We start from the raw sequence: 25,357 nt of genomic DNA, 5'->3' as shown, positions 1-25,357 counted from the left end.
TGAATATGATAATATTATTCATTAAATAAAAAATTACAAAATAAAAACCAGGACCTTTTAAGTTTTTTCAAGTGAAAAAAAAAAACAAAGGAATCATGGTGAAGAAGAAATGGATGGTGGAAGGAGGGAGAGAACAACAGGACAAGTGTTTCAAAACGACAAAAATCGTTCAAACCAAAGCACGTCTCGTGAGGTCCGTAATCACTTTGTTTTAAAGCAACCAATAACTGAGATTTACTGTTTGTCTATGCCTCTGCTTGTGGATAGCTTGGATCAATGCTTATGTTTAAAGCTATATAAATAATGCAAGTAGGTAATAGCTGGGGTTGGGAGAAGCTTCTTAACAGACGTTTGGTTTGTAAAAATAATCATTATTTGGGGATTAATCTTTTGGGTAAAGTAGATTATGTATGGACTATAATGTTTTGTTTTGTTGTGTTTTTCGATGATTAAAGGTTACAAAATGATTCCGAGTATAAGATGTTACTTTGTTGAGTCCACTGATCAAATGTTACAAAATGGTCACTTGACTATTGATATTGATATGTTATAAACTCGTCATTTTTCGTTAAAAAATTGACGGCAGTCTGAGTTGGATGTTAACCTATTAACTAAGATATGATAAAATCATATCTCAAACAACTATACAACTCAAGTGGTTATGGAATCAGATTTTATCATATCTCAGTTAGCAGGTTAACGTCTAGTTTAGACAATTATCAATTTTTTACCGAAAATGATGAGTTTGAAAAATATGAATAGTTGAGTGACCATTGTAACTTTTAATAGTCGAATACTCTTGAAATATTGAGTTTTTTTCATATAAATTATTCATAATTCTTATTTTTCATGTTTTACTTAAAATTATAAATATAATAATAATATAAAAAGAATTTGATTTAGTAAAATATAAATAAATAAATTATTTCTATAAAATCAAAAATAATTCAAATAGAATTATAAGAGCCTGAGACTGAGCCTGAAAATAGATGTCGAAGGCCCAATTTTAATTACAAAATGGCCCTCGCACGTGAACACAGGAGCTACACCCGAACGAACTAGGGTTTAGGACGCGTACAAATATCAGTGGAAACGCCTCTTCTCTAGAGAGATCTTGTGCAAATCGAGAACAAAGCCCTAACCCAATATGAGAGCCAAGGTAAATTTCCTCTTCGTCTTCAATTAATCTCTCGTTTCCGTGATTTTTTTTCTTTATTTCTGTTTCATTCTTCAAGTATATAAATTCCGTCTTGCGGTTGCAAATTAGTTTGTTTCTACTTTTGGAGTTTTTACTTTTTTAGATTTCGTACAAGTTTAGGGTTTTATAATTCGATGTATGATCTGTTATCTATATGCAAAAGAAAGTGGAACCTAAATGGGATATTTGTGATATTGGCTGGAGTGGATTATAGAGTCTGGAGTGTGTTTGATCATTATTATTTTGTTAGTCCGAATCCACTAGTTTTAATTGCTGGTAAAGTAGACGGATATAATATAAGACGACTGGGTGAAGTTGAGAGGTTATTGAGTTGAAACAGAAAAAATGAGGAAAGCTGGCGGGAGAAGCCTTCAGCTTAGGTGAATTATATTTTAACATGGATTGTTATATGGCTTATCGGTTTGGAAAGTGCTTATGTTTTGATTGGCATTTATTGCTTCTTTCTTTCTTTTGGATATCAGTTTTGCAAAGTAACTGAGATGAAGTGCAATGAGGAAATTAATTTGTTTGCCTAGAAATGAATGTCATTTGATACGCAACTCATGCTAAAATTCTTGAGCAAATTCTTGCCTAAAACGTAATTTTTTTTACTATTCTGGTGATTTGAAGAAAACTTTGTATATTTCACCCTTTGATCTGGTTGATAAAGGATACGAATTTGTTTTACTTGTCATAAAAATGGAGTGTTTTGGCTTAAATTAAGAGATGTGATGGTTTACCATAATTGTTATTTTATTCATTTAAACTAAATGGAGATGGTAACATTTTAGAATAATCTACTGCGTGAGCCATTTGAAGATAAATGTTTGTCTTATGCTTTTCAGTGGAAGAAGAAGCGTATGAGGAGGCTGAAGAGGAAGCGCCGAAAGATGAGGCAGAGATCCAAGTAGACGCATCTTCCACTGGATTAGTTTTGCCCCGACAACCCCTCTTCTTCATGATTATCAAGCATATGTTGCCTGAAGTTGTTAAGATATAAGGGGTTTTCAGGCAAGCTTATCTGTTTTGTCTTCAAAATCTAGGTTGAAGTTTTAAGACTGAGATGTTGTCTAGTACTATTAGATGTTATGTTGGGATTGTGGTTTGATCTTTGTAAACGGTTATCTTTAGCATCCTGAATATTTGAAATCGGAACTTTTATTATCTTATATGGTCTATAATATATAAGATAGATTGTTGCCATATATATATATATATCCTCAAACACTTAGCAGTGTTGAATTGGTTTGAGGGGGCTAGTTGATCATTTCATATTACAACGATGATACATGATTAAGAAATGTTCTATATGTGAAAAGGGATTAACAACAAAAATGTTGACCAGCTCATTCAATATTAAGCGCCTCAAATACGAGTACTTGTGCTTGAACTTGATTCATCTTCATTCCACCTGTCGTAACCATCTTTCGGTTGGGCTCCGGAATTGGGCTTTGACTTGAAAAATGTGATTGAAGTCGCCACCGATTATTTATTTAAAAAAAATAGGTTAATCGAATACCTTATATCTTACCTGATATGCGTCTTACCAAAGATATGTCGGATTCGGGAGTCGGTTACGGTCAAGGAATGATTAGCACCCTTGAACCGCCCTTTCGGTATTACGTAATTTCCAGTTGTTTTTAATTAAGAAAATCAAAAGTTAAAATTTAAAGGTAACATATGATCCAAAATTACTTACCTCCGATCAATTTGAAAGAGTACCCTTAAAAAGTCGAGAAACGCGTTAAAGGAAAAAGGAAATAAGAGTAAATGAAATAAAGAAAATAGAAGGGAAAAAATAAAAAAAAAATGATGAAAAACTAAAAGATGAATAAAAATATATAATTATTAATTGTAAAATAATAATAATGATAATAAGTAGTAAAATAAAAAAAACGCAATCACACCAAAAGAAATTAAAAAAAGAAAGACAAGGTTTGGTGAAATATAACTGTCGGGAAGGAAAAAAACGATAAGGGGTAGGACCGTAGTTAATAAATGAGTGTGATGTATCCCTATAATATAGTAAGAATGAATAAACAAAAAAAAAACATTATGATATATATATATATATATATATATATATAATAAATATAATAACGAAAAAAAATAATTTAATAAAGTAAAATAATAATAATGTAATATAATATAAATACATGAAAACAAAAAAATAAAGAAGTATAAAATATAAAATATAATTAAATGTATATATGCATATGTTTTAAAAAAAAGTAAAAATAAAAATAAAATACAATAAAAAATATACATATAATGATAATAATAGTAGCAAAAGAGAAAAATATTTATATACGTTAATAGTAAAATAATAATAAATATAATAGTTATAAATATATATATAATAACTTTAAAAACATTAAAATAATATTAGTATAAAAATAATTAATATATATATATATATACTTAATAATACGAATTATCAAAAAGAAATAATTAAAAATATGAAAATAATACATAAAGGACCATTCATCGGCGGCAAACCTCGAAAAAAAAAATTGATTTTTAAAAGCCTTTCCTTCCCTCGTTTTAAATATTCTAGTATTTTTCCAAAACGGCCTCGGGGTTGTGTAGATCTAAAAGAAAAGTTTCGAACGACAACCCCTTTTCCTCGGCCAAAACTGTTTTTTTTCAAGCACAAAGACGAATAACAACACATGCAAGTGAAGAAAAGAATGCGAAAGGTAAAAGCTTTCACCTTTTATTGCTCCTGAATTGTTTACAATAGCTTCAAAACAATCTATTTGCTCGTGTTTTTTTTCCTGATAATTTCGTATGTTTATCGTCTGTTACAATAGTGAGCTACAATGGCTATTTATAGTGCTTGTGGATCCTATCTTTAGGAGTTTAAAACATAGCAGAATTATATCCTATTTTTAGGAGTTTGAATCCTAGTAGGACAAAAAATGTGTGTTGACAGCTGACCCTTTTTGCCCATAGTCGTGTAACGGGGATAGGGAAAAGATTGAAAGACACTTTTCGTTAGGTGGAGTTGAAAATTGACTCTGATGTTTCAATAACTCCCTGTCGAATTGAGTTACGGATGACTCCTCCGTCGTGAAGTCGAGTTCATCTGGAAGCTTCTGAGCACTATATCCTTCGTCGTGAAGTTGGAATCGAACTCAAAGCTTTTGGCGAGTGGCCTTTGAATTGTCTTCTGGATCAAGATACTTCATCGTGAAGGTGAAACTTGACCTGAAGACTTCAGTGTTGATGCGTTACAGATGACTCATTCGTCGTGAAGTTGGGTCAATCTGTTTGTGAAATTGGAATCGTACAGGGCCCCTTCGTCGTGAAGTTGAGCCTGAGAATTGGATATCCTTCGCCATGAAGTTGAAATCCAAATATTGTTCCGAGTCCAATATCCTCTGCTGTGAAGTTGAAATTGGTTCTGGAACCGGGAAATTGTTTGTTGACAGTCAGCCGCCCCTTCGCTGTGAAGTTGAGCTTGTGCTGTCTCGAGTCTAATATCCTTCGCTGTGAAGTTGAAATTGACTCTGAACAAAATCTTGTTGACAATCAGCCGTCCCTTCATTGTGAAGTTGAACTTGTGTTTTCTCGAGTCCAATATCCTTCGCTGTGAAGTTGAAATTGGCTCTGAAATTTGAAAAATTGTTGTTAACAAGCAGCAGTCCCTTCGTCGTGAAGTTGAACTTGCGTTGTCTGGAGTCCAATATCCTTCGTTGTGAAGTTGAAATTGGCTCTGAAATTGAGAAGTTGTTTGTTGACAACCAGCCGTCCCTTCGTTGTGAAGTTGAACTTGTGTTGTCTCGAGTGCCACGATATCCTCCGTCGTGGAGTTGAAATCGCGGATGGCCCCTTCGTTGTGAAGTTGAGCCTTGACTTGAATATCCTTCGTCGTGAAGTTGAAATCCAAGTATTGTATGTTGCGGGTGGACACAATTCCCTTCGCCGTGAAGTTGAAACCGTGGAGACCCCTTTATTGTGAAGTTTGGCTTCGAGCTAGATATCATTCGTCGTGAAGTTGAAATCCATTCTCGAGCAAATCGTGTCATTTTGAGTTCAATATCCTTCGCCGCGAAGTTGAAATTGACTCTAGCTAAAACCTGAAAAAGTTATGCATATATGTGATGCTATGGATGCAATGCTCTTAGGTGTGCCTAAAATGCATATGCAACATATGTTATCTTGGGGCTCTAGAGAGAAATCTCGATCTCCAGTTGCCTGTCTGGAATCTTGATTCATGAATCTTCAAATTTTGATCCCTGATCTTGAATTCTTCAAATGTTCAAATCTGATGTGCACATTCTATTTTTGATTTGAGAAATGCTTCTCGACCATCTCAAGTATGTGCCTGAGCTGAGTGTAACGGTTCAGATGATGCTTCAAAAGAAGTTGTCTTGAAAGAGATAGAATTCGTTTCAAGGGAAACGATCTCAAAGATATCTGTTGTTTCATGAGAAACGGTCTCAAGGGAAACAAAATTATGTTTTAAGGGAAATAAATTTGAAGATTTTGTGTTTCAAGAGTAACTGTCTCAAGGGAGACAAAATTTGTTTTAGGGGAAATAAATTCAAAGATTTTGTTTCAAGGGAAACTGTCTCAAGATAGACGAAAATTGTTTCAAGAGAAACTGTCTCAAGAGAGACAAAACTTAGTTCCAAAAGAAACTGTCTCAAGGGAGACAAAATTTGTTTCAAAGAAAACATATTCAAATATTTTGTTTCAAGGGAAACTGTCTCAAGAGAGACAAAATTTATTTCAAGGGAAACTGTCTCAAGAGAGACAAAATTTTGTTTCAAGAGAAACTATCTCAAGAGAGACGAAATTTATTTCAAGGGAAATGTTTTCAATGTTTATGTTTCAAGAGAAACTGTCTCAAGGGAGACAAAATTTGTTTTAAAAAAGCAATCTCAAGTGAGATAATCATCTGCATTAAATGAGACTGTCTCAAGCGAGACATAATTTATATTGGAAATGTCGAATCTGAAAATGAATGACGATCTTTCTATCTGTCGAGTTGGTTGAAGTGTAGCTTCTTGCTGCTGAGCTAAGCAACCGACATCAATCTGTAAAGGTGCTTTTGAATCGAGTATCCTTCGTCTTGAAGTCGAACTTGACTCTAAAGTTGTAAAATATTATGTACGTGGAAATAAAATGATAGATATGACGCTCTAAAATGTATGCATAAGATGCATATAACATGAATTGGTTATATTTTATCTCTTGAAAAAGGCCTGATAATTCGCATTAGGATGTTGAATCCCCAAAGATGCCAAAAAAAATGCTCCAATATTTCATGTTGAATCTTCAAAGATGCCCCAAATGTTCCTCATTTCTTGCTTCAACATTGATTCTGAGCATGAGTTTTGTGTCTAAGAGTCACATGTCATTTACCAAGATCCACTCTGGAGAGACTGTCTTGTTTGAAAAAAATGTTTTTCTTTCTCTTTTAATATCAATTAAAAGAGTTTCAAAAAATGTTTAATCCCAAGTTTTAAAAATATTGCCCCTTTCACGGTTTTACAATTGAGACAAATCATAAAACTAGAGTTCATTGGATATCAAAGAATTAATTACAATGTTAATCCTTCAATAAATTATAGCTATTTGACAAGTGTCAAGATCAAAGCTATCTTTGAGAGATGGTCAAGTAAGGAAAGGATAAAAAGTCTCAGGTCATTGTGTTTGGTCAAAGGTTTGGCATTTGATGCTCAAAGGATTGATGGGGTAGCTTGCATGCTTCTCTACTGGAAGTGTTCTCTGACTCCCAACCTTCATTGTCACACTCGGATTGTGCGATGCCTTATCAAGGAATTTGTGTGATCGCTTCAGTTGCACAATTTTTATATTCGAGCCGCCTTTCCAGGTTTTCAACTCGAATCCTCCTTTGGTTTCAAGACGTTATTCAGGATTTACGTCTTGAACCCCCCCTTTGTTATTTTTCTCTACCATACATTAATTACATTGTTTTTTTGCAAACAAAGATTAATTCTGATGGGCGGGATGAAATCTGAAGATAGTCTCTTCTGTTTAGAAATCCATGTATGATTAGAAATGACTTTTAAGGCACGTAATGTAGGCCAGGGTTCGTGGTTATGAAAGAAAAGGATAAATAGGCCCAAACAAGTGTTCCAGGGTATTGAACCAAGGATCAATTCATTCTGATGCCATCGATCTTGTCTTGCTCAAAATGTCTCTTTCTCTTGATGCTCTATGATCTTCGAGTGAAGGGATTCAGTGATTCGGGAATGATTGTGCTTGATCAATCTCATTGAAGCTTGATGCACCATTTGTCTTTAGGGAATTTTTGCATGTGCTTTTTGTTCCCTTTTTTTATTTTTGTTCTTTCTTTTTTGTTCTTGTTTTTTCCTTTTTTGCTTCTTTTCTTTTTTTATTTGCCCTTTTTGTTCTGATTGAATCATCGCACTTGGCATTTGGTTCACCTTTCGGTATCTCATCTGAATCAATGTCTTCACTCATGTGAGCAGATTTTCTCCACCTTGCCCCCCAGTGTGGAGGGTGATCCTTGGTTAGGGTTGAATCAGAAGAAAAAAAATACTATAGGCTCAAAGGGGGACGCAAGAGATATATATTTTCTCCTGTTGTGAAGGGATAAAGAAAGAAAGCCGTTCATCATTTCATACATGTAAGTCTTCACAGAAGTGGTATCCCCAGGGGGATAGATTTTCAGGATTAATTCTATTCACATGAAAACAGTGCAATTAATGCATGATAGAATTATTTCGAATGAATTATTTTTTCTGCTTCTTGCTCCCAACATGTCTCAATGTTCAGGCTCCTGGCGAGATGCCCCAAACTGTATCTTGGAAGAATGCTCATGTTCAAATGAACAACTCAATGCCTTGGGTTTTAATGGTAAAAAAGGTTAATTTTGAGTCTAAAAAGACAGTTGTGTGATCTTATTGACTCAAAGAAAGGTGTGGGTGTATCAAAAAGATAAAGGTAATGTTCAAGAATTTCAAATGGAGGTAATGTCAAAATTTGGTTTTTTGATAATGACCATGAGTTATTTTGGGTAAAGAATCAATGTGTTTTATTCTAGGGTTTGAGACAGGGTAAGAAAGGTCTAATCTTGTCATATGTCAAAAATCTATAATTCTTGAAGAATTAAAAGAATCCTTAATTCATTTAATATTCAAAGAACTAAAGATTAAAATTTGTTCAATTGTTCCACCTTAGAAAGTAACATGAATTCAATCGTTTAAAAGATGTGTTCAAACAAAATAATCCTCTAAGTGCAAATGATATATGCCATGCCCCCTTCTTCGGCAAGCGCCTTACAGTTTTCAGAAGAATGTTTGGGAATCCTTATGTGGCAACAACTTCAACATCGTAGCCCTTAGGAGATGGGTACTCTTTTCTCAGATCATCCTGGCAGGCTTAGTCCTACAATCAGCTGATCCAGCTCCCCCTGTACTGATTTCAGTTTTTCTTTAATTGTTAAAATCTGGCTTCCATGTGGTGTAATGTGGTTAAGACCACTTCATCGAATCCTCCGTGATTTAATTTCATGTTTATGAAAATGCTTAAAAATGTAGATGAAGATGCAAAAATGCAAGAATACAAGAATGCATGAAATGTTCGAGGCATTGATCCAAGAAATGTGACTGTTATTATGAATAATCCTTATTGGGGACAAAAATGTTTTATCTTTTAAGAGAAAAAAATATCTTGACAGCTTCTGACATGTTGACTAGTCTTCTGCTTTCGTCTTTCACCGGTTGAATAACCTGTCGAACCGCTCCGGCCTCTCTGGATGAACCGTGAAAATGTTAAGTTGTTTTTTGTACTGGTCCAAGAAGTCTCGAATGATCGCATCTCGAGCATTTACTTTTGTTGAGCATGTTCCCAACGAATTCGTCATTGGAGCCCTTAATTGATAGGAACTATGTGAAGTTCATTAATATGTTTCTTGAATTCGCGGGCAATGGTCTTCAATTTCAGCTATCATTTTGTCATTGTTGTGTTCAAAAGGACTTCCGTGATACATAACCTTCATCTTGCCCCTGCAACCTCTGCCAGTCAGTTCTTCAAAGATAAGCTTTCATTGTGCTTGATGTAGACCCGATTCATTTTGGGTCTTTTATAATGCAGCAGAGTGATATACTCTTCAATTGTGGGCACCACGTTTTCTGGATTGAATGTGACACATAGTCGCCTTGTAGACTATCCTCTGTATTTTCATCTCTTGTATTACAACACCTTTGTCCATGGATTCAGATTATTCGAGTTTTAACAAACACGTTTTAGTGGATCAATGACCTCTTTTTAATGATGCAAGTGATGAAAATAAAATAAAATAAAGATGAAAAGAGTTAGTGAGGTGAAAAATAATCAAAAACGATCATAAAAATGAAAGTCCTACCCCACATGATATCTACCCCACATGCTTATTATTCCTACCCGAACATGATCTCTATCCCGCATGCTAATTTCAAACAAATCCTAACCGCATATTTGTCTAGTTCGCATGCTTTGAACAGAAAGTAAAGCATGAAATAAAACAGCCTAAGGTTTGAAGTGAGGTTTTGGGGTGGGCTCTAATTCTCCATAGTCTCCCGGTTTAGGTTCTAAAAAAACGGTACCCGAGTTCTCCTTGCTGGTGCCCCTTTGGGCTTGCCAGACCCTTAGTCCTAAACCCATCACAGGTTTGTGTGGACTAAGTTAAACTCGAGAGGACACATTCCCTTATGTCTATGCGGAGAATAAATTCACACGAAGACATAAGGTATATGAATCCCGAAGGCTACTTGCTAGGCATATGCGGTGAATAAATTCACACGAATGCGTCGCTTTCACCCCCACTTAAAACGGGTTCGGAGCTCGGGTTTAGAGCCTTAGATGAAAAAAGACTTTAAGGGCTGAAATCATTGAGAAAACGGTTAGTACAACTAATTACTCGAAAATATAATCAAAAGTAAGTAATAAAGATCGAAATGTTACCTTAAAATTTAAACTTACCATTTTCATTAAAAAGACAACTGGAAATTACCTTAGCCTGACTCACTTACCTGTGTCCCCAGCGGAGTCGCCAAGCTGTCGTAACCATCTTTCGGTTGGGCCCCGGAATTGGGCTTCGACTTGAAAAATGTGATTGGAGTCGCCACCGATTATTTATTTAAAAAAAAATAGGTTAATCGGATACCTTATATCTTACCTGATCTGCGTCTTACCAAAGATATGCCGGATTCGGGAGTCGGTTACGGTCAAGGAAGGATTAGCACCCTTGAACCGCCCTTTCGGTACTACGTAATTTCCAGTTGTTTTTAATTAAGAAAATCGAAAGTTAAAATTTAAAGGTAACATATGATCCAAAATTACTTACCTCCGATCAATTTGAAAGAGTACCCTTAAAAAGTCGAGAAACGCGTTAAAGGAAAAAGGAAATAAGAGTAAATGAAATAAAAAAAATAGAAGGGAAAAAATAAAAAAAAATGATGAAAAACTAAAAGATGAATAAAAATATATAATTATTAAGTGCAAAATAATAATAATGATAATAAGTAGTAAAATAAAAAAAAACGCAATCACACCAAAAGAAAGTAAAAAAGAAAGACAAGGTTTGGTGAAATATAACTGTCGGGAAGGAAAAAGACGATAAGGGGTAGGACCGTAGTTAATAAATGAGTGTGATGTATCCCTATAATATAGTAAGAATGAATAAACAAAAAAAACATTATGATATAATATATATATATAATAAATATAATAACGAAAAAAAATAATTTAATAAAGTAAAATAATAATAATGTAATATAATATAAATACATGAAAACAAAAAAATAAAGAAGTATAAAATATAAAAATATAATTAAATGTATATATATGCATATGTTTTAAAAAAAGTAAAAATAAAAAGTATAATATAATAAAAAATATACATATAATGATAATAATAGTAGCAAAAGAGAAAAATATATTTATATACGTTAATAGTAAAATAATAATAAATATAATAGTTATAAATATATATATAATAACTTTAAAAAACATTAAAATAATATTAGAATAAAAATAATTAATATATATATATACTTAATAATACGAATTATCAAAAAGAAATAAATAAAAATATGAAAATAATACATAAAGGACCATTCATCGGCGGCAAACCTCGAAAAAAAAAATTGATTTTTAAAAGCCTTTCCTTCCCTCGTTTTAAATATTCTAGTATTTTTCCAAAACGGCCTCGGGGTTGTGTAGATCTAAAAGAAAAGTTTCGAACGACAACCCCTTTTCCTCGGCCAAAACTGTTTTTTTTCAAGCACAAAGACGAATAACAACACATGCAAGTGAAGAAAAGAATGCGAAAGGTAAAAGCTTTCACCTTTTATTGCTCCTGAATTGTTTACAATAGCTTCAAAACAATCTATTTGCTCGTGTTTTTTTTTTCTTCTGATAATTTCGTATGCCCATCGTCTGTTACAATAGTGAGCTACAATGGCTATTTATAGTGTTTGTGGATCTTATCTTTAGGAGTTTAAAACATAGCAAAATTCTATCCTATTTTTAGGAGTTGAATCCTAACAGAATTCTATCATATTTTTGAGAGTTTGAATCCTAGTAGGACAAAAAAGGTGTGTTGACACCACCATCCAGAAATTTGGTTCTCATTCAAATGATCTCGAAGCTATTTCTTTCACCTTCAGAACAAAATTCATATTTGACACTGTTAAAGGATCTGAACACTCAATCAAACTCACAGACCAATGACTTTGTTTTCTTCCATTTCCCCCTGTATTTTGGCACCCTAAAATTCAAAAGTTATCAATGGTAGAAAGGTTTACTGCATTATAAGTCTTCTACAACATGTTGACTCACAACTTCTCTTAATTGCAATTCCTTCAGTACTTATGCTGCCAGCTCCATTTCTCCTTCGTGCGCAATCCCTTCCACTAGTATGGTATACATTGTCTCGTTAGGCATGCAGCCTTTCTCGATCAACATCTCAAAAACCTTCAAGGCTTGATCTGTTCTCTAGGATCCAGCTCAGTTGGTAGAGCACAAGGTTTTTAACCTTGAGGTCGTGGGATCGAGTCCCACGGAGGGCATTTCATAATTCGGAGGTCTCCTACGAAAGCTGCTCTCAACTTGGTGTTGGGGTAGCCTACTATCTTACCTCCCCTTTATCCCATTATATATGGGAACAAGGGTCAGCCATTTTTAATATAAGTGCATTGTCCCTCCAAGCACAATCCGCTGATTAGTGAGGAATATGTGTTCCCGTTTCTGCATAAACTAGAAATCACACTCTTGTAGAAATCATTCGGAGATGAACTTTGTTTACTTGCTAGGCTTTGAAATATGGAGAACGCCTCCTGCACCATTTCCTGCTCACAGAGCACAGCAATAGCATTATATGTTCCTTCATTAGGTTTACAACGTCTATAGATCATTTGGTCTAGACACTTAACCAAAAGATCCACCTTCTCCTCTTGGCAAAGTCAAGCAATTATCGGATTATAACTTGTAGGACCGTCCTTAAAACGTCCTCGTATCATTTCATTTAAAACATCCATAGCTGAGAAGTCCTGCCATGGAGGGCAAGAGAACCAATCAATATATTGCAAGTAACTACAGATGGAGAACGATCCTCACCATTCATCTCAGCCATGAATTGGTTTGACAGCTTTTATTTGATCCTGTGAAGTTATATTTCTGCTTGAATCCTTAGTTGTTGCATTAGTTGAAAGTGTTGTTCTTAATGCTGCAGGAATCAAAAGCATGGACAATACTTGCAGGTAGCTTTAGCTGCTAGTGTTTATCCATACCGTGTGGAGGCAGTCTTATCTTTATCTTGAATTTTAAATACGTGTTCCACTGTTGTCTAATTTTTTTTCTTTCTTGATCAGGAATGACTGCTCCTCAAGCTGCCGGAGTCATTCACTCTGATTTTGAGAAAGGCTTCATTCGTGCTGAGATGGTAAGATCAACAGTATTGTGGATTGCATCCCATATATATTCAGATTTTTCAACTTGAAGTGGCTGAATGGATGCAATTTTTTTTCCCTTTTCCTGCTATTTGTTTTTATCCCACGTTGTCTTGGCAGATGTTTTAGCTCCAAAAGGGAAATTCAATCGTTTTGCTGGGCAATGTTTAAAAAACTGGATCAGAGGTCAACATGGTGAAATCAACTGTTATCGGTTCAACTGGTTGGATCTGTTAAAATGATTGTCTAGGATAGAACTCAAAGATCAAAAAACTAGTTTTAATATTAAATAAAAATTAAGATGGTGAATAGTAATTAAAATTTTATATTTGATTAAATGGTACAAACTTTAATTAAGGGGTTAAGGTGATATGTGCTTGATAGGATGCACCACTGCTTTCCGTCCCGACCCACCAGCCAGTTTTTTTACAATGAAACCTGCCTGTAGCATTGCAGTGTTCTACTTTCCCTGCAGTCATCGGCAAACTGTATAGAACATTATTCTATTGAAAGACATTGAATTCATTAGATGCTAGCCTAAATAAATAAGTAATCATCTTTTACCTTTTCAAACATCTGCTTCTTTCCAAGTTATATGAAAATTCAGATATGCATTCACATGCATCTTGTTTCACAGTTAAGATGTTTAATCAAACACTGAATCGGTGGACGTTTGATCATGAGATGAAATATATGCTTTGTTCTTTCCATAACCACCAACAACTTTTCTGTTCTTAACAGGTATCCTATGATGATTTTGTCGCGGCTGGTTCACTAGCAGCAGCAAGAGAGAAAAGACTTGTAAGTTATTTCATTGTTATTAGCATATAAACTTCAAATCCGTAATAAATTTCCTGAATGGTATTTGCTTAATACCTACCATGAGGTTCACTTCTGCTATCAGGAAAGTAAGATTGTTTTGCATGCATTTATTCTATCTTAAAATGGTGAAACTCTTCCTTGGTCCCTATCTATGTTGCAGTGATTCTCTTCATTTTTCTTAAAATATCCTATGGCCCTATCCAACAAAACCCAAACTTGTATTTAGTTTTATCATTTCCCTGTGTATCCTTTAGTTTCATGCATATTTCAGCTATCCACACTACCAAATTTTCTTCACCTCTCTTGGATCTAATGCTCGGTATATTTTTTCACTGTCTCCGCTGATATTGAACTTTCTGCTGTTGAGATCTGAAGGTAAAGATTACGTAGTACAAGAAGGAGACATAATGCTGTTTCGCTTCAACGTTTGATGACCGTTTGTCCGAAGCTGAAGGCAAACTCATCGTTCTTTTTCCTATCAAAGCAGTGAACAAGAAATGTAAAACTCTCTGGTTTTATATCCTACAGCGGTCCAAGAGACTAAGATCATGTTCAGCTTCAGGAAAATAGTATAGGATTGAAATTATTCTTTCACCATAGACAAACCAAGAGATATTTTTCGGAGATTATGATTGACGGATTGTTTGTCTGTAATTCAAAAGTAAAACAAAGGTAAACCCGAGATCGAGTCTAGTTGGTGCTTACATTCAACATCCATAACTTATCACAATTTGTAGTCTACTTTGTACCATAATCAAAGATAAACATTTGTAGTATCTTTAAATGAAAAAAAAGGGGGAAGAGGGGGGGGGAAGAGAATCTCAATGTTGTACTTTTATTTAAACATATGCATTATAATTATAAACATTTGAAGTATCTTTAAAAGAAAAAATATACGAACTTCGTGCCAAAAGAAACACATGCTACGTGCTTATCGAAGATGCATGTTTATAAAACACAAATTGATGTTTCTACATGCTTATCGAAGATGCATGTTAATACAAACACAAATTGGTGACAACGCATTTGTATGAACTTTGTTTTCAATCATTCAATGCATATAACATAATACCGTCTATTGAACGATATTGGAACAAGAGCCTGAAAAAAAGTTGTCATGCAGTTGCAGAAGTTAATAAACTGTTGGGACTGTCGAATTGCATCAAGCATTAGTTTGCATAAAGTTCAAGATTATGCCAGTTTTGGACGACAAAAGTCGCCCTTTATAATACAGTAGAACAATCTAGATGCTTGCATAGCTTAGCCAACTTATAAGAGAAATCACAGATTTTAAAAGTTTCACAGCTTCCTCATGAGAAGAAATATCCTCTGGTCAAGTTCGAAGTGGGCGACATGAGAAGCTTCTCCCCTGAGCAGCATTAGAAGCCCACCATATGAAACATAGAGCTCCCTGAAAATAAGATCAGATGTTCAATTTTAAGATCAAGGAGACTATAACAGTGCAAAGAGATTGGATCATGTAACGTAGTGAAATAGCAACAAGTTCAGTCCTCTTGGATATCAAGTCTAGCGGTTGAACATACAAGATACTAGTGGTACACAAAAAGGTAATGGCTAAGAATGTTAATAATCATACGCTTTAAGTCCTTTCCCCGAAGCATCATCTGATATCTTGTATAGCTTCCCATGCATGACATACTCGTACTTATCTGCAAGAGTCTTCCTCCCCTGGAAAATAAGTCAATTTGTTAGGCATATGGAAACAAAAAATTGGCTTATCTTAAAGATAGAAGTTCCTTTACATATATGCATGCAACATACATGTAGATAAACAGCAAGATAGAGTCAGTGCGCCATAGCAAACTCAACTTATGTTAATTTTCTAATTTACGTCAACTGTGATAATGTTTTCATATAAGAATGGCAAATAGAAACAATTACAAGCATGATGACATACGAGGTAAAATATAGGATTTAGGTGTCCTAGAAACATACTTTTTGAATAGATCTAACTACAGGCAAGATGATCAAAAAATTTATATAAGGAACACATTAGGCATACAAATCATATCCTAGAACCAAACTGCAACCGAAGCACAGTTCAAAGAGCACTGGTACAACCTGAAAACAAATTCCAGTCACTTCCAACAAGACGCCTTTTGTTGCGGCAAAGAAATTAGAGTAGAGAGGTAAACTTTAACTACAACAGCAAGAAGAGTACCGGAGTGAAATAGCCGGTGTCGGGCGTTCCATCCAAATTCAATGTGTGAGCTAAAGCCATTGTGAACTTGTCACCAACATGCATAGGATATATCTCTGTATTCACATCTAGGTGCATGAACATATCACAGTTCTGGCTCCGTGCTTCAATTCGAGTAACTACACGATTTACAAACATATAAATGGGAAATGCTAATAGAACACTTAACTGAAACAATTAAACAAATGATTGGTACTATTTATTCCTTTTTCCAACATCATTGTACAACATTCAAAACATGCATTTCTATTCCTACATAAAGAATACCCAGAATATTTAAGCTTGACCATATATATTTATCTAAATGGCATAAACAATTACAACAAAACTCGACCATCTGTATAAGTACAACAATATCTAATTGTTCGTGTAGCTTTAGATTACTACCAGGTAACAAGAAAATAATCCAAATTCCATAGCCAAAACTCACAATAGAGAACTTCCATGCTTAAAAAATAACCTTTTCACAACATATTTAAGTTGACAACGCATGAATATACTTGCAACATATTACGAAGAAAAAAAGGGGATAACCCAGATGAGTGAAAGAAAAGCAAAAGAAAGATTAGAGCTTTGACCTTTATCAAACTTTTTACCATCTGGGTCAAGCTTATCGACCACAAAAATATCCTCGAAAAGTATTATGCTTGACATCTTTACCCTTCCGACACTAGATTTGCAGCAGAAACTATTCAAGAGTTTCAACGATGAAAGTGTGGCTATGTAAGAGAAGGGAAGGGTTAAATTTATATAGAGCCAGAAAGCATGCAACACCCAATACATAACTTCAAAATCGGGCTGGCTCTTATTGGCCCATTCGAATTAGAGCCTGTTTGGTGATACATCAAACGTTTCCGTAAATTGAAAAATAAAATGTTTAATAATTTATTTTTTACTATATGTTTAATAACTCATTAATTCTTTAGATACATGTATGTGTCTAAATAAAACTTATTTTTATGATAAAATAATTTATTTTTAAAATACTCTATTCAAAAAAATTATTCATTTTTAATTTTTAAAATTAATTAATTTTCTATATCTGAGTTGATGTTTGAGTTGACTCACAAGACTAAATTCAGTCAATATTTAATTTATTGGTATAGAGGTTAAACGTCGAGGATAAATTTTTGAAAATATATATATATATATATATATATATTACATGTCACCCAATTTTTAATATGTATTTATTTTGATCATCTAACTTTCTAAAATTTTAATTTATCACCGAATTTTTATTTTTTTTATTTTGATCGTTCAATAATTAATTGTTTCATTAGGTCAAAAGACTATAATTTGAAGCTTTTCTTTCTTAAATTGACCTAAACTTTCAACATTATTCTTTCTTACGACTTCATCTATTTTTCATTATCGTTAGATCGTCATTTACGATATACTTGTAATAAGATATTTTTTTCTCATTTCTTTAATTTTTTTAATTTGATTTTTTTCAAAATAGATAAAATTTAAATCGAAACATCGACTTTATTTTTATCTGATCCATAATTTTTATTGTCTGATGATATGAAATTGAGAACATTATTTTTTTTAATCTGAAAAAAATAATCAAGCATTTATAAATAAAAGAAATTCAAGGATTCAAGTTTATAAGGAAAGTTTCATAGACTTTTTTTATAAATTTATTATAGAATTAAATGATATTAAAAATTTAACGGTGAAATGACGTAAAAGAAAGAAATTAAAAAGTTTCTGATAAAATTAAAATATTTTAATTAGTTTTTAAAAGAGTTTTTATTTAATTTTCAGTAATTTTATGTATTTTCCACTATATTTATTTAAAATTTTCCCTCACTGAATCAAGTGTTCAGAAATAAAACATTAGCTTATTAACAATAAAGAAATTCAAAGCCACTGCTCTCCTGTGCCTTTAGCTTGGGTTGACTCTTATCCATTCTTCAGTATTCCCGTTAGAAGGTGGGACTTTGATCTGTTTTAATTTTCCTGTCAACTGCGACAAGGTAAACAAGAGAAGAAATGGTACTGCACTGTTGCCCGTCCATTTCGATTCCGATTCCCAAGCCCTTGTTAACCTTAACTCATCGTATCAAACCCAAGCCAAAATTCAGTTGCTTTGTTGTCCCCAACATTGGGGTTGACGATATTGCTCAACTCGCCCATAACAAGGTGCTGGTGGCGGCTGCAGCCTCGGCAGCAATTGGGCAGCTATCAAAGCCATTCACTTCTGTTCTTCTTTATGGGAAAGATTTCGATTTCAAGACTGCTTTTCAAGCTGGAGGCTTTCCTTCTACCCATTCCTCCGTAATGCCCCCTTTTGCCTTTCTTTCTCTTTGGTAACACTTCATTTCTTAAGTCACTTTGCTCTTCTTAGCCATTTCCTGATTCTGCCCTCATCTTTATCTTTTATTTATCTTATTTGTGGACAGTCTGTCGTGGCTGCTGCAACTTCTCTTGCTTTTGAAAGGTATTTGCTCTTCTCTAACCATTCAGACCTTTGCTTGCTTGTATTTTAGTTTTATGCTTCTAGAATTAAACAGTTCTTTCGATCGATCTCTTTATACCTATACATGTGTATTGCAGAGGGTTCTCTGATTCGATTTTCGGGGTGACGCTGGTCTACGCCGGCCTTGTCATGTACGATGCTCAGGTATGCACATGCTCTGTTGTGGTGTTTGCCTTGTTTTTATGGATGCTGTCTCTGTCGCCTATTTGGCTTTGCAAAGTTTTAGTTCTGCCACAACGGAAATTCATCTTATCTCTTTCAATGATGTTGTTTTTAACGAATGTTTGTTCCTGTTTCATGTGGATTCTTGGCAGTAGTAATCTTCTTGTAAACTAGTTTATGAAATAAATATTTTCTATCAAAATTTTGATTTGAAGGTGGCTGCATAACTCTCAAAAGTGTTTTATTTCCAATTCCAATAAGTTGAATCTTTTGACTTAGAAAGTATTATGAACTTAGAGCGTTTATCTTGTAACATGGTATTACAGCTAGGTTTATTATGTCTTTTTATTTGTGTTTTCTTATTGTTCTATTACATTTTCTGCCATATTTTTGCTTTGTTATTATACCATTGCCATGTTCCACAACATCAGAATTTCTTTTTGTGTATTTTGCCATTTTTTCTGCAGCTTGTTCCATTATGTCAGATTTTCCTATAGTGTGTTGCGCTATATCTTTGTCTCATGTTATACTGCACCGGATTTTCTTGCAATAAGTTACATCAGATTTCATGTTCTTGCTACCTGTAACCTGTTATGCAACATCTTTCTATTCTTGTTTTGCATTTCATCACACCAGATTCCTGTGTTGTATTTTATCATATGTTCCTTCCTAAGTACTTTACTATTTAATCTGGTGTGATGAAATGTGAAGGAAGAATAGAAAGATATAGTACTCTTTGGTCGTTTCTGGCGAAGCAATTAGATATAGTAGGAACTACGACGTTATTATGAATCAGGAAAATATGGGACAATGTTCATCCTTATCCCCCCCCCCCTAAATTTCTTAACATAAATAAGGCATTTTTGTCCAAAATACTATACAATTCATAATATCAATATTGTACTCTTTGGTCTTTTCTGGTAAATGTAGGCATCTATAGCCGAATCATGCATTCCTTTATGCTTTTGTGGTCTTGTCTTCTTTCTTTGGTGTCAAAGCATCTTACCTTGTAAAAGTTCTCAATCAAAACTCTAATACCAAATGAAACTTTCATTTTGTACTAAAGTGTGATGTGGCCAAGAACATTTCTTAAGCCAACAACCTTCTGGAGTTGGCTTAGTGGCAAGAGTTTTGAATGGCACTGAGAGATTGGGTTCAAACCTTAATATGTTTTACTCTTCAACTTAATCAAATCTTATTTTGATATGTTGTTCCTTTTTATTGTGTGTAAGCTATTAGGTTCTAATCATGTTGCTAATTAGTGTAAATTATTATTTTGTGCCTCACTGAGGTTATAGTTTGTATGAGCAGCATCTAGTATTGCATAATGACCACCAAAATGTTGAACATTAATTGTGACCTTATTCAAGCCTCTTAGAGATTAGCCTATCAGAGCAATTCGTTCATTTCACCAAATCTTTCTAAAAGCACATAGGCATGCTGCAGTGTTTACTTATGTGCTTTCCATATTATTTCTTATAGCTTGATTCTTGATTAATTACATGAATTTAGAGAAACTATTTATCTTGAATTCACCATGCTTTGGCCAAATACTTTACTATTTAATCTAAGCCCAGAACAAGTTAGATATGTCTCTTAGTATCAATTGAAGTGTTGAATCCTCTATGGATCACTTATCAATCTTCCCCTGTTTTATGCAATGCACAAAAACACGATATTGTTGGCATCTTAATTTGCAACCTGTTCGAATCAGATCAAAGTATGACCATCCATGTACTAGTTGACTTGGTATTATACAGCTTGAGGATTATTATGTGACTGAAACATAAGAAAGTTTATGTGGAAATTAGTTTGAAAATTACCAAATGGAGTTCTCACAGCGCGTTAGGTTTTGTGAACATGTACGACAAACAAACACCCATTTATTAATGAATAGGATCCCAAGTATTCTGTATACTTAAATTATGGGATCAGTTGTTTGCATAGTATTGCTAATGCATTGCCTTGGCTTAATGATAATCAAGAATAGTTTAGGAATTAGCCTTTGATGCACGAGTATCCCATAGTTCATATTACTTTACAATTTCCTTGAAAAGTCGTTATATTTCATGGGTGGTGTTCAATTAGTACATTGTAACTTTGTATCCATGTGCTAACCAAGGAAGGAAAACCCTTATGACTACGGTAGTAGTGAATGGTATGGATTATTAACTGTATATCCTTTAATCTTATCATTTCTAGGACATATACCTTTCAAGACTTTAGTGTTTTAAGAAAAATGAAGAGTTCGAGTAACATGGTTGTTATCATCCAATAGTTTTAGTAACATGGTGCTATTCTATAATGGATAAGGTGCATTCAATAATTGTTTAGGCTTCCATAGCCATCCACCTCTTCTTTCCTTCTGGTATTTCTCGACATGTGCCAAAGTCGTTTCAGTGGTTTGTAATGGGTTGGTTGGAGATTTTCAACTTGGTAGAGTAGTATTGGAACTAGTGCTTGGAAAAGCTTGGGAGTGATGTGTTGGAGAAGGAGATCAATGGCTGCTAGATCTAGTGAAAATGACCTGTTTGGTGATCATTGTTGCATAGAAGGAAAGAGAGAAACACTTGGAAAATAAATCCGCTAGTCATTTCAGATATTTAAAATTTCGGTAACTGTATAATCATCAGAGTTGATGCCTGTGTCGGCATATTATCATTAGTAAAGCTGAATGATCTTGTTTGGTATGTGTGTGTACAATATGACATGGTTATCCATTAGTAAAATATTGTTAACATCTATGGTTGAATGTGACCTACTCATGGATGTTGGTTTTGCAGGGGGTGCGAAGAGAAGTAGGGAATCATGCAAAGGTGCTGAATGCAATATTAGCCAAGAGACGGGTTAATTCAGTTGTCACTGAGGACAGAGATAATTTGATCGATTCTCGTGAAGAAACATCCGAATCTGCTGGAAATTTTGAGGGGCGTAGTCCTACATTACCCAAGAAATCTAGCTCTTTAGCTTCAAAAACCGCGAATATTTCGCTATTAATCGCTTCCGAGAAAGAAACAAGTCAAACTTTTGAGTTTGCAGCAGAAGATTATGAAGTTTTAGATCAAATTCGATTAAAAGAATCAATCGGACACACAGAGGTTGAAGTTGTAGCGGGGGCATTATTAGGTTTTCTTGTAAGCTTGGCAGTCTATTCCATAGTTATGTGATGTTATATTTATATCATATGCTTTGCGCAATGAATCTTTTACCTTTTCTATTTGGGGGATTGAAAAAGAATATATAATTCTTTTAGTAAAATTAGGTGTTCCAAATTACCAATAAATTTAGAATTCTTATTAACAATTTTTCATTATGAATTACTTTTGAAACTTATAGGTTTGAATCTTGACATTCTAAATAGAGTAAATTAAGTTGAGAATAATATCCTTATAATAAGTTGAGAATATTATCCTTATAATAAGTATATGTAATTTCAAATCTGAATTAATCGATAAATAGATTGAATATCTATCGATTTTAACCCTAGCCCAAGAAAACAAACTTAATTTCAGCCCCCTTCACGCTATATATTATCCTTTAAACCTCCAATCAAGCTCTCATCTTCTCTCTTCGGCGATGTTTATTTCTTCAAAAATTTAAAATTCTTTAGGGTTCTCTCTTCAATTTTTTTTTAATATTTTAGATGATCGGAGCTTAGCTTATTCCTCTCAACATGCATGACCACGATAATCCCTTCCACTGGTGTATCAACCAGAAACCACCATATGCAGAAACCGACGACAATAACACATGACCCATCAAAAATGTTTGAAGAGGAACGAGAGAAAACATATCTTACACATTGACGACAATCGAATCGAAACAACGACGGGGATTTCAAACAACGTGATTCCAAAGTAGTAGAACGAGAAAGAGAAGACATCATTGAGAGAATAACAACGACGAAAATTGTCACCAGAACCCAAACGATGTGCACGATCCCGACAACGACAACCAAAGCAACAATAGGCAGCAACATAAGCTTATACGGTGGCGACATGTCAACTATGTGATGCAAAGGGAACTCACCTTCTCTCTTAGATAAAAAACAATGAAGATTGGCTTTGGGAGTGCAGCTGATTGGGGTAAAGATGAGGGTTTGAGGTTTGATTATTGGAGATTTGAGTTTGTATAAATATTTTATTTTTATTTTAATCTTACATGGTAAAAATATTGAACAAATGTGCCATGTCATAGATAAATGATAATAAAATAAATCATGTCGTTCTTATAATGATTAAAATATGAAGTAATTTGAAAGTTAAGTGAATAAATTAAATATTTTTAAATTTAAGTGTCCAAAATAAGAAAAAAAAAGATAGTTGAGTGAAGAATGGTGTAATTTATCCCAGTGAAGCAGCCACACGTGATGGTTCTGAACTTAAAATGAGTATTTTTGTTCCCAGGTCAGGAAGAATGAAAATCATGGCTGCTACCGAAACCTCTCGACTTTGACAATGAACAACTAGTGTAAATCATGGTTTTGCATGTGTAAATTGATGATAAATATAATTTCATGCATGTTCGGGCTAATATTTCCTTGAATTCATTCCTTCTTAATGAAGACATTTTCTTTGATCTTCTTTTAGTATTGCCTGTTTTCAGGCTCATACCATGCTTCTGCTACTGATACTTTAGCTCCAACTCAATCCATCAGATATGGCAGCAGCACCTTAGTTTCTCCTGGTCAAACATTCGAGCTAGGTTTCTTTTCAACCGGTGAATCCAACAAATATTACTTGGGAATATGGTATAAAAGGTTTTCTGACACTGTTGTATGGGCTGGTAATAGAGAAAACCCAGTTATAGATTCACACGCCTTTCTTAATATTTCCGGCACTGGTAATCTTTTCATCTTTGAAGCACAAAATATTATGATTTGGTCCACTAATTCATCTAGATCAGCCAAAAATCCGGTTGCTCAATTGTTGGATTCAGGTAATTTAGTTGTTAAAGATGATGATACAGAAAGCTACTTGTGGGAAGTTTTTGATTTTCCATCAGACACTCAATTGGCAGGGATGAAGTTAGGAAGGAACTTGAAAACCGGTGTAAATCGATATTTGACGGCACGGAAGGGTGTTGATGATCCATCTCCTGGAGATTTTACTTATGGAGTTGATCACAATGGCTTTCCTCAGTTTATTCTTCGTGAGGGGATGAAGAAGAGGTTTCGAGGTGGTCCATGGAATGAACTTAGCTTTAGTGGTCTTCCTATGCAGGTAAGGCCTCTTATTGTTCATGTTGTTGTTGTTAATACAGAGGAGGTTTACAATACGTATGAAGTGACGGACAAATCTGTTATCTCGAGATTTACGGTGAACGAATCCGGTCTGCTTCAACGCCTTGTTTTGTATGAGAACACCAGTGAATGGACCAACATGTTAACACTGCAGAATGATTTGTGTGATAATTATGCACGGTGCGGCCCCAATGGAATTTGTAAGATTAATCAAAGGCCAATCTGTGAATGCTTGGAGGGATTCGTTCCGAGATCGGAACGCGAGTGGCGAGTACTCAATTGGACTGGTGAATGTGTACGGAGCACTCCGTTAGACTGCCAGGAGAGAGAAGAATTCCTGCAAATTGAGAATGTGAAATTGCCAGACCTATTGGACTTTAAGTTAGATGAAAGGTTGAACCTCGAGGATTGCAGGGCCGAGTGCTTGAAGAATTGTTCATGTACAGCATATGCTAATTCGAATCACAACGGAAGTGGATGTTTAATGTGGTTCGGAGAACTGATAGATATCCGAGAATACATTGCACAACAATTTGAGCAAAATATCTATGTCCGATTGCCTGCTTCAGAACTAGGTAAGTGAATTTTGTGTTATTCCATTTTGTTTACTGCTGCATTTTGAGGAAAATAATGGCTAACTTGATTTGTTGGTGTAAAGGGACAGGTGATTCAAGTTGGAGAAGTAGAAGAATAGTGATTATAATGGTCACATCAATAGAGATTTTGACCGATAGCGTTAGACTGACCGAACATATTGTGTAGTCCGACAAGGGTAAGAATGATTAAAATTAAGAATTTTAAAGATTTTAAGATTATTTTTATAATTTTATAAAATTTTGGGCTATTTTAGAATAACTATAATTTTAAGTTTTTTAATTTAAATAATAATTTTAAATTTTTATAGACATGAAATGTGTTAATTAATGATTTCTTTTAACGGCCGTGATAAATTATACATTTAAATGTATAACGGCAGAAATAGGAATGGCAACGGGGCGGGTTCAGGGCCGGTTTTGCTCCCCCCGTCCCCGCCCCGATCCCCGTCGGGTTTTTTATCGGGGCGCCTCGTCGAGGATTTTTTTGTCCTGTCCCCGAACCCGACCCGAAATATTGCACCCAAACCCGAACCCAAAAATATTATATATATAATTAATATAAAAAAATATAAAATATTATATATATAATTAATATAAAATATATATATATATATTATCGGGGCAGGGATACCTTGCCCCGAACCCGAAAAAATCCCCGAATTTTACCCCGATACCCGACCCGACCTAATATCATTCAAACC

At 34.3% G+C, this 25,357-nt stretch overlaps 3 protein-coding genes and 2 long non-coding RNA genes across 5 annotated transcripts; 4 read left to right on the top strand and 1 right to left on the bottom strand.

The window, feature by feature from the left end:
- Nucleotides 1-1,050: 1,050 nt before the first annotated feature.
- LOC120219300 lies at nucleotides 1,051-2,350 on the top strand. Its single transcript, XR_005525285.1, has 2 exons — nucleotides 1,051-1,159; nucleotides 2,044-2,350. It is a non-coding gene; the product is annotated as an uncharacterized LOC120219300 (long non-coding RNA).
- Nucleotides 2,351-12,812: 10,462 nt separating this feature from the next.
- Nucleotides 12,813-14,133, top strand: LOC120219332. Its single transcript, XR_005525287.1, has 3 exons — nucleotides 12,813-12,939; nucleotides 13,051-13,121; nucleotides 13,870-14,133. It is a non-coding gene; the product is annotated as an uncharacterized LOC120219332 (long non-coding RNA).
- A 998-nt stretch (nucleotides 14,134-15,131) lies between these two features.
- Nucleotides 15,132-16,889, bottom strand: LOC120219412 (DNA-directed RNA polymerases II, IV and V subunit 8B-like). The gene is made up of 4 exons (XM_039216228.1): nucleotides 16,750-16,889; nucleotides 16,133-16,290; nucleotides 15,548-15,639; nucleotides 15,132-15,361 (listed from the first exon to the last, which is right to left on the bottom strand). The coding sequence occupies exons 1-4, from the start codon at nucleotides 16,823-16,825 to the stop codon at nucleotides 15,250-15,252; spliced, it is 438 nt and encodes a 145-aa protein (XP_039072159.1). The 5' UTR covers nucleotides 16,826-16,889; the 3' UTR covers nucleotides 15,132-15,249.
- A 1,168-nt stretch (nucleotides 16,890-18,057) lies between these two features.
- On the top strand, nucleotides 18,058-22,071 carry LOC120219411 (uncharacterized membrane protein YuiD-like). Its single transcript, XM_039216226.1, has 4 exons — nucleotides 18,058-18,454; nucleotides 18,580-18,617; nucleotides 18,734-18,800; nucleotides 21,602-22,071. Exons 1-4 carry the CDS (start codon nucleotides 18,170-18,172, stop codon nucleotides 21,983-21,985), a joined length of 774 nt encoding a protein of 257 aa, XP_039072157.1. The 5' UTR covers nucleotides 18,058-18,169; the 3' UTR covers nucleotides 21,986-22,071.
- Nucleotides 22,072-22,869: 798 nt separating this feature from the next.
- Nucleotides 22,870-24,643, top strand: LOC120219238 (G-type lectin S-receptor-like serine/threonine-protein kinase At4g27290). The gene is made up of 2 exons (XM_039216081.1): nucleotides 22,870-22,915; nucleotides 23,424-24,643. Exons 1-2 carry the CDS (start codon nucleotides 22,870-22,872, stop codon nucleotides 24,641-24,643), a joined length of 1,266 nt encoding a protein of 421 aa, XP_039072012.1.
- Nucleotides 24,644-25,357: the final 714 nt, after the last annotated feature.

Source organism: Hibiscus syriacus, unplaced genomic scaffold (genome assembly GCF_006381635.1).
Source record: "Hibiscus syriacus cultivar Baekdansim isolate YM2019G1 unplaced genomic scaffold, ASM638163v2 tig00110206_pilon, whole genome shotgun sequence".
In the NCBI taxonomy this organism is placed as follows: domain Eukaryota; kingdom Viridiplantae; phylum Streptophyta; class Magnoliopsida; order Malvales; family Malvaceae; genus Hibiscus; species Hibiscus syriacus.
The sequence above is the reverse complement of the archived record's forward strand: the minus strand, read 5'-3'. Positions and strand labels throughout refer to the sequence as shown.

Bases quoted from the DNA above. Each gene is read 5' to 3' on its own strand.
- LOC120219412 (XM_039216228.1), bottom strand. From the start codon at position 16,825: ATGTCAAGCATAATACTTTTCGAGGATATTTTTGTGGTCGATAAGCTT. The intron at 15,640-16,132 runs GTACTCTTCTTG...CTTATTTTCCAG, and splicing joins ACACCGGCTATTTCACTCCG to GGGAGGAAGACTCTTGCAGA. The intron at 15,362-15,547 runs GTATGATTATTA...TCTTATTTTCAG, and splicing joins TCGGGGAAAGGACTTAAAGC to GGAGCTCTATGTTTCATATG.
- LOC120219238 (XM_039216081.1), top strand. From the start codon at position 22,870: ATGAAGATTGGCTTTGGGAGTGCAGCTGATTGGGGTAAAGATGAGG. The intron at 22,916-23,423 runs GTTTGAGGTTTG...GCCTGTTTTCAG, and splicing joins TGATTGGGGTAAAGATGAGG to GCTCATACCATGCTTCTGCT.
- LOC120219411 (XM_039216226.1), top strand. From the start codon at position 18,170: ATGGTACTGCACTGTTGCCCGTCCATTTCGATTCCGATTCCCAAGCCC. The intron at 18,455-18,579 runs GTAATGCCCCCT...ATTTGTGGACAG, and splicing joins TTCCTTCTACCCATTCCTCC to TCTGTCGTGGCTGCTGCAAC. The intron at 18,801-21,601 runs GTATGCACATGC...TTGGTTTTGCAG, and splicing joins TTGTCATGTACGATGCTCAG to GGGGTGCGAAGAGAAGTAGG.